This window comes from Chionomys nivalis, chromosome 1, assembly GCF_950005125.1.
Source record: "Chionomys nivalis chromosome 1, mChiNiv1.1, whole genome shotgun sequence".
Lineage (NCBI taxonomy): Eukaryota > Metazoa > Chordata > Mammalia > Rodentia > Cricetidae > Chionomys > Chionomys nivalis.
This window is the reverse complement of record NC_080086.1, coordinates 150,140,046-150,156,337: the sequence shown is the minus strand read 5'-3', so window position 1 is coordinate 150,156,337 and position 16,292 is coordinate 150,140,046. Positions and strand designations below refer to the sequence as shown.

The 16,292-nt window shown below is 35.7% G+C and overlaps 1 protein-coding gene across 1 annotated transcript in view; it reads left to right on the top strand.

Annotated features, from left to right (window-relative positions):
- Nucleotides 1-16,292, top strand: part of Kmt2c (lysine methyltransferase 2C) — a 226,539-nt gene that overhangs the window by 120,078 nt on the left and 90,169 nt on the right. The window contains 6 exon segments of the mRNA XM_057788031.1: nt 2,818-2,987; nt 3,571-3,722; nt 3,964-4,068; nt 5,038-5,115; nt 6,479-7,185; nt 14,266-14,385. Of these exon segments, the coding sequence (XP_057644014.1) occupies nt 2,818-2,987; nt 3,571-3,722; nt 3,964-4,068; nt 5,038-5,115; nt 6,479-7,185; nt 14,266-14,385 (1,332 nt within the window).

Sequence of the window (16,292 nt, the reverse complement as noted above, 5' to 3'; positions counted from 1 at the left end):
GGCTCTCATGTTTGAATACTTCATCACATATATACTAAACTTGTCTTAACATCTCTCCTGCCCCAGTCCTGGTATTATTCTACTTCAATAAATCACCTGACTGGTGCAATGTGTGCTGAGCAGATGAAGTTAGGAAGGAGAGAGAGAGAGAGAGGGAGGGAGGGAGGGAGGGAGGGAGGGAGGGAGACAGGGAGACACACACAAAGAGAGACAGAGAGAAAGAGAGAGACAGAGAGAGACACAGAGAGAGAGAGAGACAGAGAATTCATGATTACTAGTATACATATACTTATACATATAAGTAATGGGGAATGCTGATCCTGAATGTCTATTTCTGATTCATTCTGCTGATTTTTTTGCCTTCTTTACAAACATTCTTTCATGGTATAAATTATGAATTCCAGATCATAGATGCTTTCCTTCAGTCACTCATTTAAAATGAGTTTGTTTGGGTTTTATTCCCTTTTCATATTTTTAAAAAATATAATATATAGGATTTTTTTTTTTTTTTTGAGACAGGGTTTCTCTGTGGTTTTGGAGCCTGTCCTGGAACTAGCTCTTGTAGACCAGGCTGGTCTCGAACTCACAGAGATCCGCCTGTCTCTGCCTCCCAAGTGCTGGGATTAAAGGCGTGTGCCACAATATATAGGATTTTAACATACTTTCCTATAGTTGAAACTTTTATGAAGTGTCTACTGAGAGAATTGTCACTACTTTCTTCTTAGAACTTGTACACTGGTTCTCCTAATTTCTTGTAAGTAACTACATTGTTTTCCAGGTTTTTTATTTTTTCCCCCCTTACACTAAAAGCATATTATAAATAATCTTTTGTATATTATTTTTATGCAAAATAAACTGGAAATTCTTCCTTTCAGTTTATAGAAGTGTTTTTAACATGGAAATTATATAAATGCATAGAGATTTTTAAAAAGGCATTTCCACAGCTTTGGTGCTATAGTTTATTTAACCAATGTCTTGTATTTTCCAGGTGGTTATTGATTGAATATTGTGTTATTCAGGTGGTTTCCAGGGTTTTGCATTACAGATGCTCCAGAAGCGTGTAACTTTGTGTGTGTGTATGTGTTAGAAATTGTCGCATAAATTCTTAAAAGTAAGATTACTGCTTCTGAAGTGTATGTATGTTTAGTTTTGACTTGTGCATGTTGCTGTGCCAAACACTGAGAGAGCTGCTGCTGTAGCTGCATTTGTCCCCATAGGGTCTTTTTCAAATATTGAATATTGGCCTCACATGGTTGAAAGATGACATCTCAGTGCACTTTCATTCTTCATCTCTTTCATGAAGAAAGATGATAATTTATTTTATTATTTGTTTATCTCTGTCCGTTTTTGCCTCTGTACTTGGTCTGTTAGTAAACATTTTGATGCTTTCAAGAGATCTTAATAAGCTAGAGACTTATAGGCTATTACCATGCACTGTTTGATGTACATGTTTTTCTTAATTTGTGAGTGTGTTTTTTTACTTATTGTTTTGGCCATTCAAATGATTTACTTATTGAGACTGTATCACTGTGTAGTCCTGACTGTTTTAGTCCCTAGGCTACCAAGGAGTCAATGGATAAATAGCATTGCACAATGGTGGGATCAGGAGCCATGTTTTACAGAAACCACTCACTGCCTCTTCTCTCCCTTTCTTGTTAAAGCAGTGCTTTGAGGATGTCATAAAATGCATCTCAGTCATGTTCACTCCCATTTCTCCAGTGCTTCTCATATCTGTTCCACTTCCCTACACCCAACACACACTCTCTTTGTCTCTCTCTCTCTTAAGCCAGAAGAGTCTAGCGTACTGTCTATAAATTCTTGGATGTATGGCTTTCCACTGGAGTATAGTCAGTTTCAAATGGAGCCACTACAGTTGACTTGCAGTTTCTCGGCTTTAGGTGTATTTGTTACCTCGGTCATCTGAATCAAGTCCAGCCTCTTTCAGACTTGTATTCCAGGTCTTTTGTGCAGAAGTGTGCTATGTTCTTTGAGCCAACAGTTCCATAACTGTGGCCTAGTTTTCTCTTCATAATCCAAACTATCTTTCTCCAAATAAGCTTTATGTTTATCATATCCTCTTCTCCCAAGCCTGGGAAGAGGGGCAGAAAGATTTTAAGAGTCAGAGGCAGTAGGCAACTAAAAGATGTTAAAATTGAGAGGACATACATAAGACCTGAACAACATCTAGCCAGATAAAAGCCAAACATGTTAGGATACCTGGACATGATGAAGTCCACCCTAGCTGAGGAGCTATTGGCAATTGATAACTGTTTGCATAAAAGGAAAAACAGTTTTCTTTAAAAGTATGTATCCCCCTGGTAGATCTGCTTCCTACTTCTAGATTATATTTCATCTTTGAAATTTGGCTTTCTACGTTCTTAGTTTCTTCTATGTTTGCTTTCTTGATTATCTTCAATATCTATTTAAATTTTCCTCTTAATTTTAATGCAATTTTTTTGTGATCAATCACCATTTGAGACAAATTGCTTTTTCAAAAAATGAATTGATGTGAAAAGTAATGAAAAATCCACAAATGTTCCCTTTATTCCCAAAAGATTTACATCAAAAATCAGAACTGCAACTACAATAACTTTTTTTTTTAATGTTGTTGTTGGTGGTAGTGTTGTTTTGGTTTTTTTGAGACAGGGTTTCTCTGTTTAACAGCCCTGGCTTTCCTGGAACTCACTCTGTAGACCAGGCTGGCTTCGTACTCACCACCATCTGCCTGCTTCTGCCTCCCAAGTGCTGAGATTAAGGTGTGTGCGACCCCACCCCATGTATAATAAACTTTTTGTTTCTATTTTTTTTTTATTCTAGAATTGCAGAATATGTATAGAGTGTGGTACACGATCTAGTGCTCAGTGGCACCACAACTGTCTGATATGTGACACTTGTTATCAGCAGCAGGATAATTTATGTCCTTTTTGTGGAAAGTGCTACAATCCTGAATTGCAGAAAGATATGCTCCACTGTAATATGTGTAAAAGGTAAGGAGAAATAGCTGCTCCATTTAGCTGTTTTGTTAATTCTTTGGTTTCTGTGATCATTTGCACTCTTTTAGCCCGTTTCCTACTGAGTGCTGTTATAAATGGAAGTGATTGTTTATGCCTTTTTTTAAATTTAATTTAATTAATTTATTTTTTTGAGGTAGAGATTCACTATGTATTTCTGGCTGGCCTAGATCTTGCTGTGTAGACCAGGCTGGCCTCAAAGTCACAGAGATCTTCCTGCCTCCTGAGTTCTGGAATTAAAGGTGTGTTTCATAAGATACAGCACAGAAGCGAACAGACAAAATATAAGAATAAGCAAGGTTAGAAATAATCATTGAGAGAAAATTCAAGAGAAGATAGTTTAAAAATAAGGAAGGAAAAATATGTCAATGTCATTGTAATGTTGTCCTTAAGTGTCTTCTTCTTTTTGAAAACCTTTGGTAGTTTCCTATAACCATCTTTTCTCATTTTTAACCTTATCATAACCATTCTTTTTTTGTAAGAAATCGACTTTCCGTTTTTCATTTAATAATTTTGCTTTAAATTAGAGGTTTTTATATAAATGTATTTATTGCTGCAGATGGATTCACTTAGAATGTGATAAACCAACCAATCATGAATTGGATTCTCAGTTCAAAGAAGAATATATCTGTATGTATTGTAAACACCTAGGAGCTGAGATAGATTCCTTACATCCAGAAAATGAATTAGAGATGTCTGAACTACCTACAGGTAAGTGCGTTTACTTTTGACCGATACCTTCAGCCTGTAAAGCTTATTTTAAATGTACACATAATCAACCTTAATAATGCATTATAATGTCCATGTTTTTAAATATATACAAAGTAAAATCTGAATAAAAACTGTGACATTGCTGTTGATAATTTATACTCATTAAAATAAGGACATAGTTCTTGGATTGATTAATAAAGAAAAACTTACTCTAATGTAAAGAATTAATCATTTTGTTAAGATTATTCCACTGGAATGGAAATTGAAGATGAAGTTGTATTTCTGGAGCCAGCAGTTAATAAAGATGTCAATGATCACCAACCTACCCCTGGAATTGTTCCTGATGGTAAGTCTGTTTCTGTTTTTGAAGAAAATAGGTAATATACCGATATCTTCTAAAATCTGAATGAAAATTAGCTAAGGTATAATACACTTGGAAACTGTTTAGCGAGCAGCCTTTTTTCCCCCTACCTTTTCTTCCCCACACCCTCCTCATCAAGGTTTCTCTGTGTAGCCCCGACTGTCCTTGAACTTGCTCTGTAGATCAGGATGACCTCAAAACTCAAGAGATCTTACTCTGCCTCCCGTGTGCTGGCATTAAAGGTGTGTGCCACCACAGGCTGGTGAGTGGAGCGTTTTAGAAAATTGTCTTCACCACAACTTTATAATTTAGCTATAATCTAGTCTTAATTAATGAGTATGTACTTTATTTAGGGACCAACTGATTTTCATTAAAAAGCAATCCATTGTGTTTTGATAATTGTGAACTAAAGCTATTGTAGAATATGAGGTGTTTCTTGAAGAGATAATGAAAAATTTATTATGTAAAGTTATTTCTGTAGTGCTATTGAGGATATTTTAATGATGTTTCAACTAAGTTTTTGCAGTATTGGTAATAGCCTTACTTGTATAATTAGTAAAATTTTATATTGGGGAAGTTTCTTATTAAATTATGAACTTCTCTGAAAGTTTATAATGTAAATGAAGCTTTGTGTTAAATTATATACTTTGTGTTCAAAACATAAACTCTTAGAGTTTTTCAAGTTTTTAATTGTCCACATTTAACAACTCTCATTAAAAATTATACTTCATACAGATGTAACTGGATAAAATAAGTTACAGGAGATCTGTAGTACATAAATAGACCCCTCATTATATCTTTGTATATCACTGACTAATATAATAATAGCTTATTTTGTGCTTGTTTTGGAAGTTGGCATTTTATAGTAAAACTCTTGTTCAGTTTTTGTAGAGAGAGCAGTATTAGAGAAATGATGACTCTTTGCTTAAAGAATCCATAATATCTTATTTGTAGAAGTTCAAGTATATATTGAAGATCTCCAGAAAAGTAATCCACCAGAAAGCCTTGACACAGGTGGCCTCCTCACTTCTGGTAAGCTATATGTTCAGATTGTCTAATTTAATTGTGTTACAAGACAATAGCCTGATAATTTTTTTCCTCAACTAAGAATGGCAATGGATAAGTTGCCTATGAATGGTTTTTGGTTATTTCACATGTTTCGTTGTAACAGATCTATTATTTGCTGTTTTCCTTTTATCCTCACATATAGCCTTTCATTAGAGTAGGCATGTGAAGTGAGATTTCATTTTGGTATCAGAACATGTATTAATTTTAATCACTGGTTTGAAAATAGTAAATGAAGAGTTTTATGTCTTCATTGATACAGCCTCACTGGCATTTTGAATAAATCTCTCATTTTCAGCAGTTCTACTTTTTAGAGACATTGGAGCCTCATGCTAATTGAGAACTCTAACTTTCTCTTAAGTAAGATCCGGCAAATTTTTATTTGTTTGCTAGTGTTTGGGGACTGGGTTTCACTGTATTTAGCCTTAACTGGCCTAGAGCTCACTATGAGTATTTGGTTGGTTTTGAACTCATAGAAATCTGTCTGCTTTGTCTCCCAAGTGCTGAGATTAAAGGCATGAAAAGTTTTAATAAATTAGTACTCTGATTTAAAGTTTACTAGTCGTACGTATTTTAGTGTTTGACATACCAATAAACTAGTCAATATTAGTGTCTAAAGTTGTGACATAATCACAATCCCTTATATATGCTGGATAGGTTAACATATATAGGTAAAAAACAAAGGAAGTCTTTTTGTTTTGTTTTTTGTTTTTCGAGACAGGGTTTCTCTGTAGCTTTGGTGCCCGTCCCGGAACTAGCTCTTGTAGACCAGGCTGGTCTCGAACTCCCAGAGATCCGCCTGCCTCACGAGTGCTGGGATTAAAGGCGTGCGCCACCACCGCCTGGCCCCAAAGAAAGTCTTAATGTGGCTGGAAAACCCACCAAATGGTATATCACAACTGTGTCTGCATTGTATCTTTATGTTCTTGATTAGTCTTCCTTTTCATTTAATATCATTGTTTTTTTAATTAGCTTTAAAAGAAGTTTAACTTTGCATACATAGTTAATTTCCAGTTTGTAAATGCTAAAATTGTAAATGTGTCATATGTGTATAATAGAAATATATCAATTGTTGAGTGTCTTGTTTTTTATTTGTTTTATTTTTATCTAGAAATTGCTTTCAACTCTAGGGATCATACTAAGCCTGTTTTTAGAAGGTCATAATTGATGTTAAGTCATAAAACATTTGGAAATTTTTGCCTTAATTACTTCAAAAGTTTCTCTTCTTGAATACCTTCAAAGTTGTAGTTTAGCCAGATAATCCTATTTATGGTTAGATGTTTTGCATTTTGCATGTGAGTTAACGTTACCCGTATTCTAAATTTTGTAGAATCATCTGACAATAAAATGAAACCTGAATTGGTAAATGAGATTTCTCAGGAAATTGAGAGTGAAAAAATGGAAACTCTTTCAAAAGGGGTGCATGTTTGTGAGGAGGAGGAAAATGAAGACAGAATGGAAGTGACAGAAAATATTGAAGTCCTTCCACACCAGACCATTGTGCCACAAGAAGAACTGCAGTTGTCAGAGGAACCTGAGGTGGTATCTAAAGAAGAACCAAGCCCTCCACAATCAGCTGCCGAGTTCGCTGCACCAGAAGCCTTACTGTCCCCACACAGCGAGAGTTCCTCATCTTGTAAGGAAACGTTCGTGATAGAAAGAGTACAAGACGAAATGGAGCAGAAGGAAAATTCTGAATTCCCCACTGGGTGTGTGGATTTTGAAATGACTCTTGCTGTTGACAATTGTGTCAAAGATAGTTCATGCCAAGGAGAGAAATCTGTAAAGTTAGCAGCTGAGGAGGAATCATCCTTCTCATCAGCAGCTGACCTGAGCAAAGCAGACGTGTCTTCCTCCTCAACACTTTGTTTAGACTTGCCTTCATGCGACATGCTGCATGGTTACCCTTCAGCTCTCAACTCTGCTGCTGCTGGAAACATGCCAACAACATACATCTCAGTCACTCCAAAAATTGGCATGGGTAAACCAGCTATTACCAAAAGAAAATTTTCTCCTGGAAGACCTCGGTCTAAACAGGTAGGATGATATTAATGATGACAGGAAAGATACTGCATTTCAAATGTGAAAGTTACATCTAGCTTTGGTTTAGAAGGCAGTTTTTCCATCCACAGAACTCAGTTCCGATATTTTTGGTTTTTGGTTTTGGAAGAATGCATTATTTAAAAAATACTGTTAACTGAGAATGTAATTTATTAAATTTTGGGTTATAAAAATGTGATCTATTTGATTATAGTTTCAAGCAGAATACACATTCTAAGGTGTTTTTAGTTCCAAAATAATCGTAGAGCTTTAAAAACACAGTATAAAATTATGAATCTATAGTAATATAGTAATAATGTTTATTTTTCCCTGTAATATTGTTTATATATATATATATATATATATGTACATATGTGTGTGTTGTTGGCTTTTTTAACTGCACAAATGGAAATTTTATACTGGTAAATTTCTCATTTTGATGTTTGTTTCTGTATCTAAATACTAAGTCTTTGTAAAATCATTTTTCAAGGTAGGACATACTTCAGTAGGTTTAGATAAAACAATCTTAAAATGTACTGTTGTTTTTTTAGCAAGAAAAGGGCACAACTCTTGAATGTGCTGGGTGAGCATTCTGACCTGAAGGCATACTCACTGGTTTGTTTTCCAGAGATCATACCATAAGGCTCAGGCTCCTTGGGAGTTGCTAGCCTACTCTGAGCTTTCCCAGTGCTGGAATTCTAAGCTGCTTCTTTTTCTTGGACTTTGCACTTTTCTTAAGTACTATAGATTCTAAATTTTAGGGATGAGTCATAGTTCTTCTTAAGTGAATTAAAGTGATACTAAATAGTAAAATAAAGATAACACTGCTTAGATTTATTGTTGTTCTACACAATTGCTGCTTTCTGATATAAACAATATGAAAGAATTTAGTTTTTAGTATTTGTTTGTAATTTTAAGTCTTATGACTTAAATTATTTCCAGGATTATATTTGACTTTTCAAGAGTGGTAATGTATTAATCTTAGCCAACTAACTTTGGAGGTGTAAAGGCACTTAAAATCTATTTTAATGGACTGATTTGTCTCCTGAATAAATCCTGTGTATTTTTTATTCTCTAAAAACAAATTACACCAAAGGCAAAGGGACCAGCTGATGTTCTGTGGGAAAGACATATGTAGTGGATTACAGTACTTCAGGCAGCAGTGTGTGTGTGTCTATGTGTATGTAAGTCAGAGGATACTGGTGATCAAACTTCAAGGCATTATGCTTGGCAGCAGGCACCCCCCGACCATCGCCCAGCCTTAGAATACACCTCAAATCATTTCTTGATTCAGTATCTTTCTATATAGCCATAGTTGCCCCTGTGCTTGGTGTATTTCTTGTGGCATTCCCCCTTGTTCTAGTTAATATATTCTTTGACACTTGACTTCTGTTATCCCATGAGACTTTTTTCTTCACTAATGAGCACACACCCAGTCTTTTTGTCATTTTTCAAAATCAGCTATTTAACAGTTATGTTACATAGTTCTGTTTCTTAACAAAAAGTTAACAAAAGAAATTTGAATCTCACATTCACTTTTTGTTCCTGTGGTTTTGCATCCTATAAAGATTATGTACTTGTTGGGAGGACATCTGACTATATAACCCATGCTGGTCTGCAACTCCATATATTCCAACTTCAGCGTCGAGATCGCTGGCTACAGATGTGGATCTCCATTCCTGACTTGCACTGTCTTTGTCAACATTATATAATGGCCCCACCCTAGGCTAACTAAAAACCCCTCTTAGTGTCTAGTTTGACCTTAATCTTGGAAGTAGAGTCCTTAATTGAGCAGGAAGCTTTGCTTTCCTCTGCTGTACTATTTTTTTTCTTATTTTGTTTTGTTTTGTATTTTTTGGTAATGTGTAGAACAAAATGCTATGTGGAAAGCTTTTAAAAAGTGGCAGGAAGTAGGATCGAAAAAGTTTTAATTGATCAAATTCCTTATTTTGTTCACATTTCAGCGTGTCTCAAAGTTCTTTGCCTTTTTAAAAAAAATTATTTCTTGATTCAGTATCTTTCTGTATGACCATAGCTGCCCCTGCGCTTAGCGTAATGCTCTGTCCTGCTTCTGTTCCCTGAGTGCTGGGATTATAGGCTTATACTACCATGTCTTGTCATATCTGCCCATTCTAGTTTATAAATTCTGAAATAACAGTAATTAAATCATGTTTTAAGAAGAGAGAGTGTGTATGTGTGTGTTGCATATTTGAGTATAAGCCCTTTTGTGGTGTTAACCTGAAGACACATGCAGACTAGAAACACCAAACTTTTTGTTTCTTTGTGCTGGTAGTTGTAGTTCTAAAGCCATTCTCCAAGTCATTAGTAAATGAGCCATAATTGTATTCAGAAACTATTGAATACTAAACTGTGTGTCTTTACTCTTACAATGCCCAATCAATCACAATCAGGTCTACTGTCTTACTCTGTTTAAACTGAGCTTTATTGTTCTGTCTTTATTTTCTTTGAGGTAGGATCTCACTATATAGCCCTGTCTGGAGTGCACTGTGTAGACCAGGCAGGCCTCCAACTTGTAGAGAGAGCTGTCTGCATCTGCCTTTCCAGTGCTACCACTTGAGGCTGAAGTTGGTTTGTAGAAATGAGGTATTTTATGTAAAAAGACTTTTATAAGTCATAACAATAAGGTATTACTACAACTTCATGTGCATAAGTGCTCAAGTATGTTTACCAAAAGACAGCTTTTGTTTCCTGTCCCTGTAAGTTCTCATTCTTCTGCTCTATCTCTTCAAATATTTTCACAATCCTATAATTAGAATTATTTTTCAAAAGTGCCCTTGGCTTGTATAGAGTCTTGAGAGCTGAACCCAACCTTTTAGAAGTGTGAAGTTGCCTTGTGAAGTTCCAGTCCCTCTCGGGTTGCAAGACTAACGTACTTTCTTGGGATCTAATAATAATATTATATTTAACACATGACATCTTCTTTTTGCTTTTTTCTTTTCTTCACTTTTTGGATGGTAGTAGGTGATAAGGCTCCTACTTTGAAGCCTAGTCTGGTCTCAAACTTGGAGCAATATAACCTTTCTTTTTCAGCTTCTTGAAAGCTGAGTTTAGATTTGACTTTTAATAAAAAGCTGGTTATAACATTCTTTTCACTTACCATTATTGGCCCCCCTTTCTTTATCCTACAGCCCTGTAACCTGCACTATATTTTTATACATTTCCTTGAGAAAATTAATGCTCACATGAACAATTTGGAAAATTATTCACTGTAACCAATGCAATCTCTGATGAATATAGTATTCACAGTCTCTGCTGGCTTTGATAGCCACTTGGTTCTTTGTGACGCTTCTCAATTTTCAGTTTCCTAATGTTTTATAATTTGAGCTCTCCTTGTAGATAGCTTAATAGTAACAGTGCATTGTTAGACAACTGGATGAGCTTAGTGTGTTTGGTAGTACAGTGAAATGTTTATTGATGAATTCTTTCATGCATACAAAAATATTATGGAAGAGAAAACTAGTGTTTAGTAGTTATTGCACAGAATACTTGACACAACTGAGGAAAAAAAGGTTTGTCCTCATGCTTACAGTTCAGTCCAAGTAATTACAGAGTGATGACACCACTAGGCAATCACAGCACAGCAGGCGAGCGTATACCTGTCAGTGTCAGCTAACCTTTCCTCCGTGCTTTATGTGAGTTCTTTTTCTTCAAAGCTGGGATCTAAAGGATGATTTGTAACTGAACTTTCATAAATACAACTTTTTCAGTTTTAAGGTCTTAGAGATATATTAGATAATTTTTTCTTGTTAAAATGTATACAGTTCTTCAGTTCCTTTTAAAATTGCTTATAATCTATCTTGCAGTGTTCTATGATAATACACTTATTAAAATTCATTATGTAACTATCAAACTTTTATTATAAAAATTCTTTGTAGCAGCCAAGTAGTTTCCTAATTATCCCTGCATTGATATCCATTCTTGGTCTAGAATGCTCTTCATTTGGTTCATCCATGTTATATGAAATGCAAATGCTTTGAAATGAGATGAAATTTTGGCATCAAAGCTAACCTAAATAATACATAATCAACAGAAAACTATCAAAAATTTAACACTATTTTTGGCTTGGAGTGTTACTTTTTATGGTAGTTATGTAATGTTAAAAGATTAAGAGCAATTTTTTTTATTCTTTTTTAATTAAAATTTCCACCTGCTCCCCGTTTCCCATTTCCCTCCCCTCCTCCCAAATATTGCCCCCTCCCCCCACTTCCCTCCCCCTATCCCCACTCCTCTTCTCCTCCCCCCACTCCATTCCCCCTCCCTCTCGATACTGAAGAGCAGTCCAAATTCCCTGCCCTGCGGGAAGACCAAGGTCCTTCTATGATGTGCAGTAAGGAAATACTTAGTGAAAGGCCAGTGAACATAGGGAGAGGACAACATTGAGCTCTATCTTGCCTATGTTTTTCCTCTAGTAAATAAATAAGGTGTAGAGCACGTCAGGTGAAGATGTAATGAGAGCAGCCTACAGATCAGTGGCTCACTTACAGTGCAAAGGGAAGGCCTTCTGACAAGGGTAGAAGCAGATAGCCATTTTTGAAAAGATTGGAAGGGTGGAGTAAAGCTTTATCAGTTAGGCCCTGATTGTGGAGAGTACAGTATGTTTGAAAGATAGTAAGGAAACCAAGGCAGGAAGAATGTACAAATAGGGAGAAAATGAATGATTCATGATGTGAATGGAGGGAGGCAGTTGGAAAGGTTTGCCTTCTAAGTGAACTGAGGTACAAGCAGAGGGTTCGAAATAGGTAGGTTCCTTGCTGCATGGGATTTATATTTCTTCAAATGAGTCTAGCTGCTGGACAGAGAAAGTCTTGAGACTCTCAGGGTCAGAGGTAGGCAGAAAGAAATGACTTTTAGAACAGGTGGCATGCAAGATTGTGGCACGCAGGATAGGAATTCTGGCAGTGGAAGTGCAGCTGGGAATGTATTGACCAGAAAGATGAGATAAATTCTGGGATTGCTGATTTGGATGGAAGGACTAAAGGAAAGCAGATCAGAATGGCAGAGAATACTTTTTGACCAGAGTTCTAGATGAAAGACTAGCAAATAAAACCAGCTATGGGAGAGATTTTAGTTAGTGATCCATGTTAGAGGTTGTCTTAGTTACTTTTCTGTTACTATGAGAAGACATCATGATGGTGGCAACTTATAGAAGAAAAGGTTTATTTAGGACTGATAATTTTAATGGGTTAAATAGAATCCATAAGCATCATGGCAGGGATCATGACAGCAGAAAGGCAGGTATGTCATTGAGGCAGGAGTTGAGAGCTCACATCTTAATCCACAAACTGAGTCAGGGAGAGCATACTGAGAATGGTGCAAATCTTTTGAAACCTCAAAGCTTGCCCTTGGTGATACACCTCTTCCAACAAGGTTACATTTTCTAATCCTTCCAAACACTTTCAGCAACTGGGTACCAAGTGCTCAGATATAGTCCCTGGGTTTATGGGAGCTTTTTTCATTCAAACCTCCTCAGAGATTTTGTTTAACAAGATGGGTGTATTAAGGAAATTTAAAAAAGAAAAAGTCACACTTCCTTGGAGATGTTAGAAAAATAACTAGAAATTGCATGTAGAAGACAACTGTTTCCAAGATGGCATTTCAAGCCTTCACTGTTGTAAATAGTGTTTAGGATTTGGGCTTCAGCTCTTAAACTCAAGGGCTTTAGATGTTCATGAAAGCACTTGCAAAATAGAGAAAAATCATTAGGGAGGTGTGCTACCACCAGATCAACAGAACTGTCTTGAGTAAATTGAGAACAGAGAATGGACTTTTGTCAACATGGAGGTTAATAGGGCCCCTTGACAAATGCAGGGGAGATGGCACAGACACAGATGCCATGGGAAGTGGGGTAGTGAGCGGGAGTTATTGGCTGCTGTGTACCAAAAGGAGTATGTCCTTGTTAACTGAGTGTGGTTAGGGAATCGATGACAGAGAGAAAACTTAAGAATTATCTTGGACTATAAAACACAGAGTGGCTGATGATGAATTTCTGTTCTTCAGACACGTGGCTCTTTAGTTTGAGTTAGAAGTAGAATTAATTTGTCCTTTATGTTTCTCCTCCAAACTTTATCAACTGTCTCTTCAGTGTGGGTTGGTGGTCATGCTCTTTATTTTGGTTATTTAAATTGCTGATTGCATTTGTGTTAGTACTGGGATTCTTACTAGTTTGATGATCTAGAAACATGGTAAGTACAATATATCTTGTCATTTAATTGGTAAAATAATTATATGTATTATTAAATGGTCTGATTCAAATAAGGCTCTTTGTTAATTGTCATTTGTTGTGTTTTTCTTTAAATTATTGCTTTGGTGAAAACATCCTTGCTCTATAGTGTCTTTGTCAGATTAGCTGAGAATGCTGAATGTGGTTATTTGGAAGGGAGATGCCTAGATGTCTTAATCTTACTTTAACTGTTTTAATGAGACACCATTTCTTGCATATTAGGCACCTTAGTCATTTTAATTTGCAAATTTAGGACAATTTGCTTTAATAAATCTCTTAACTATTCAAATTAGCTCCTTGGGTATAATTGCTGTAAGATGTCATTCCCATAAATAAAAATCATCCAAGGTGAATGCTTTCATTCTGTATGTATTTTAGTCTACTGGTTTTGGTGTTTATACCAGCGAATAGAACACTCTTTAAGGTTGTCCTTTCAACCTTTTTGGTTTAGACATACTTGTTAGATTAATATAATCCATAAATAGCTTTCTTCTAGTGTTAATTCTTAGACTGTGACTGACTTTTATTTTTATTTTTGTAATGTAGTTACAGTTCATGAGTCAGTACTGGTGTTATATAAACCTTGATTTGATTTTTTTTATTACACTTTATTGTATTGATATTTCTTCTGAGATATTAATTTAAATTATACCTGCAAACATTTAAGTTAAAGTCACTTTAGGTGATAGGTTTATTTTCTCAAACTTGAAGCAATTTGTCCTAATTTTCCATACATTTGCATTTGTTTTTGCTGTTCTAAAATTCCTTAGTTGCTGGCTTTGATCTTTTATGTTGCTGAGTTTTATACATCTATTTTCTCACCTGCCATATCCTAGGGGGCTTGGAGTAACCATAATACAGTGAGCCCACCTTCCTGGTCCCCAGACATTTCAGAAGGCCGGGAAATTTTTAAACCCAGGCAGCTTTCTGGCAGTGCCATTTGGAGCATCAAAGTGGTAAATAAAACTTGCATTTACATTCATGTATCATTTCTTTGTAGTTTGTTTTGTTCTATTGGATGTTAAGAACTAAACCTTCTCTTTCTAGATTCAACTTCCAGAGCCACTTTTTCAATCTGACAGCTTGGCCTATGTTTCACTTAAAGATCTAGATGAGGAGGAAGTTAAACTACAGTATTATAAGGATACATTTTTAATGCCCCTTTTTCTGACTAGTTTTCTTTTATTGTTGTTATTATAAGTTGTTGTAATTTTTCTTTGAAGGAAAAATTCTTGTCACAGACCAAAATGTAATCAGGAACTTGCTCATTTACAATATCACAAAGCTTAGTTGATTACCTAGACAGAGAAAGTTTCATTTTTGTGTTTACCTCAAAGTCGCAGAGAGTTCCCGTATCATAGGTTGACGGTGCTTTCTCAGTTCTTGACGTTAAATAGTCAGATACAGTTTGAAGCAAAAAAGTTCAAAAAGCAATCATCTCGATAGTTAAAGTCCTTTATTGACTAAAGAAGGTAATTTTTCCTTATCTTTTATATGTGGTATGTTTCTAAAATAGAGCTATTTAAGTTAGACTAGTGAAAGATTTCAGAAGACTTTCAGAGTATATTGTCTTAGTTTCTTTTACAATTGTAAGTGCACATTTATGCTCATCCAGATAATTGTAATCACCCAAAATAATGTGACATAATTTTAGCTTATTCATTTTAATTAATTGATTGGTTGATTAAAGATAAGTCTCATTATGTAGCCCAGGCTGGCCTTGAACTCCATTCAAATCCTCCCTCGGACTCCCAAGTGCTAGGATTACAGCCAGGGCCCACCATACCCAGGTTTAAGAGTGTAAAACGTGACTTGATGATTTTGTAGCAAACGCTGCCAATTTTCACTTACTTTTAATCTGTACCAATGGATGTTTGGAAATATTAACTGAGGGGTTACTGTAATCCTGATTTTAAATTACTGCTTTAACTTTCCCCCACACTCTTACCTGCCACAAGCCATTCTTTGATTCGTGCTGAAAACAACCTGCCTAGTGCAGTCCCACCTTCTGTCTCTCTTGTTCAGAGCTGAAGACCTCTGGGACCCAAAGAACAGGATGAGCGAGAACAAGGAAAGACAGGTTGGAGCTGGAAGGTGTTTGTATTTATTAGAAATGAAGGGGAAATCACAAATCTTCCTCCCGTTTGTTCACTCAGTGTTTTATTCTCCCCACATAAATACAGTACTTTGACCCTGAGCTTGTTCTACTCAGCAGGCAGGGATTTCAGTTTAGGAAGCTGATGAAGGGTATCAGGTGAGGATGTGTCATAGGATGTTACAAAGAACAAAAGGTTCCCGGACTACATATATAATATTTTTTATAAGATGCAGTTTTTCCTCAGTCAGTAATATATAATACTGAATATAACCAAGGTGAGGTCAGGACTCTAATCTTGGTTGGCATCTATAGCTTAAGATCTCAGAGAATTTAACATATTTTCCTATAGGACTTTTTCTTATGTTAGTAAAACATTACTTTTAAGGTTAGTTATTTTGCCTTTATGTCAATTTAATTAAAATCTTGAAGCAATTTTAAATATTATGTTCAAATGAGTTAGATATGTTCAATTTATATGACAACCGTTCAATAATAAAGGTTCTATTTTCACGGAAGACATAATATCACATCACACTGGTAAATAGTAACTTTGCTGTTTTGTAATATTTCAGAATAGTGACTAAAAATGAGGGACTGTGGGCCACTTGTTAGGTCAGTGACGTTGGAGATGTCACTGATACCTCTTACTCTCAGTATAATTATCTATAAAGCAGAGATGCTCTGTAAATTTGTTGAGAAGAAAAATTGTTCATATCAGTGTGTACTAAGTGCCCAATAAATGTTCCTGTTAGACTCATCTCCAAG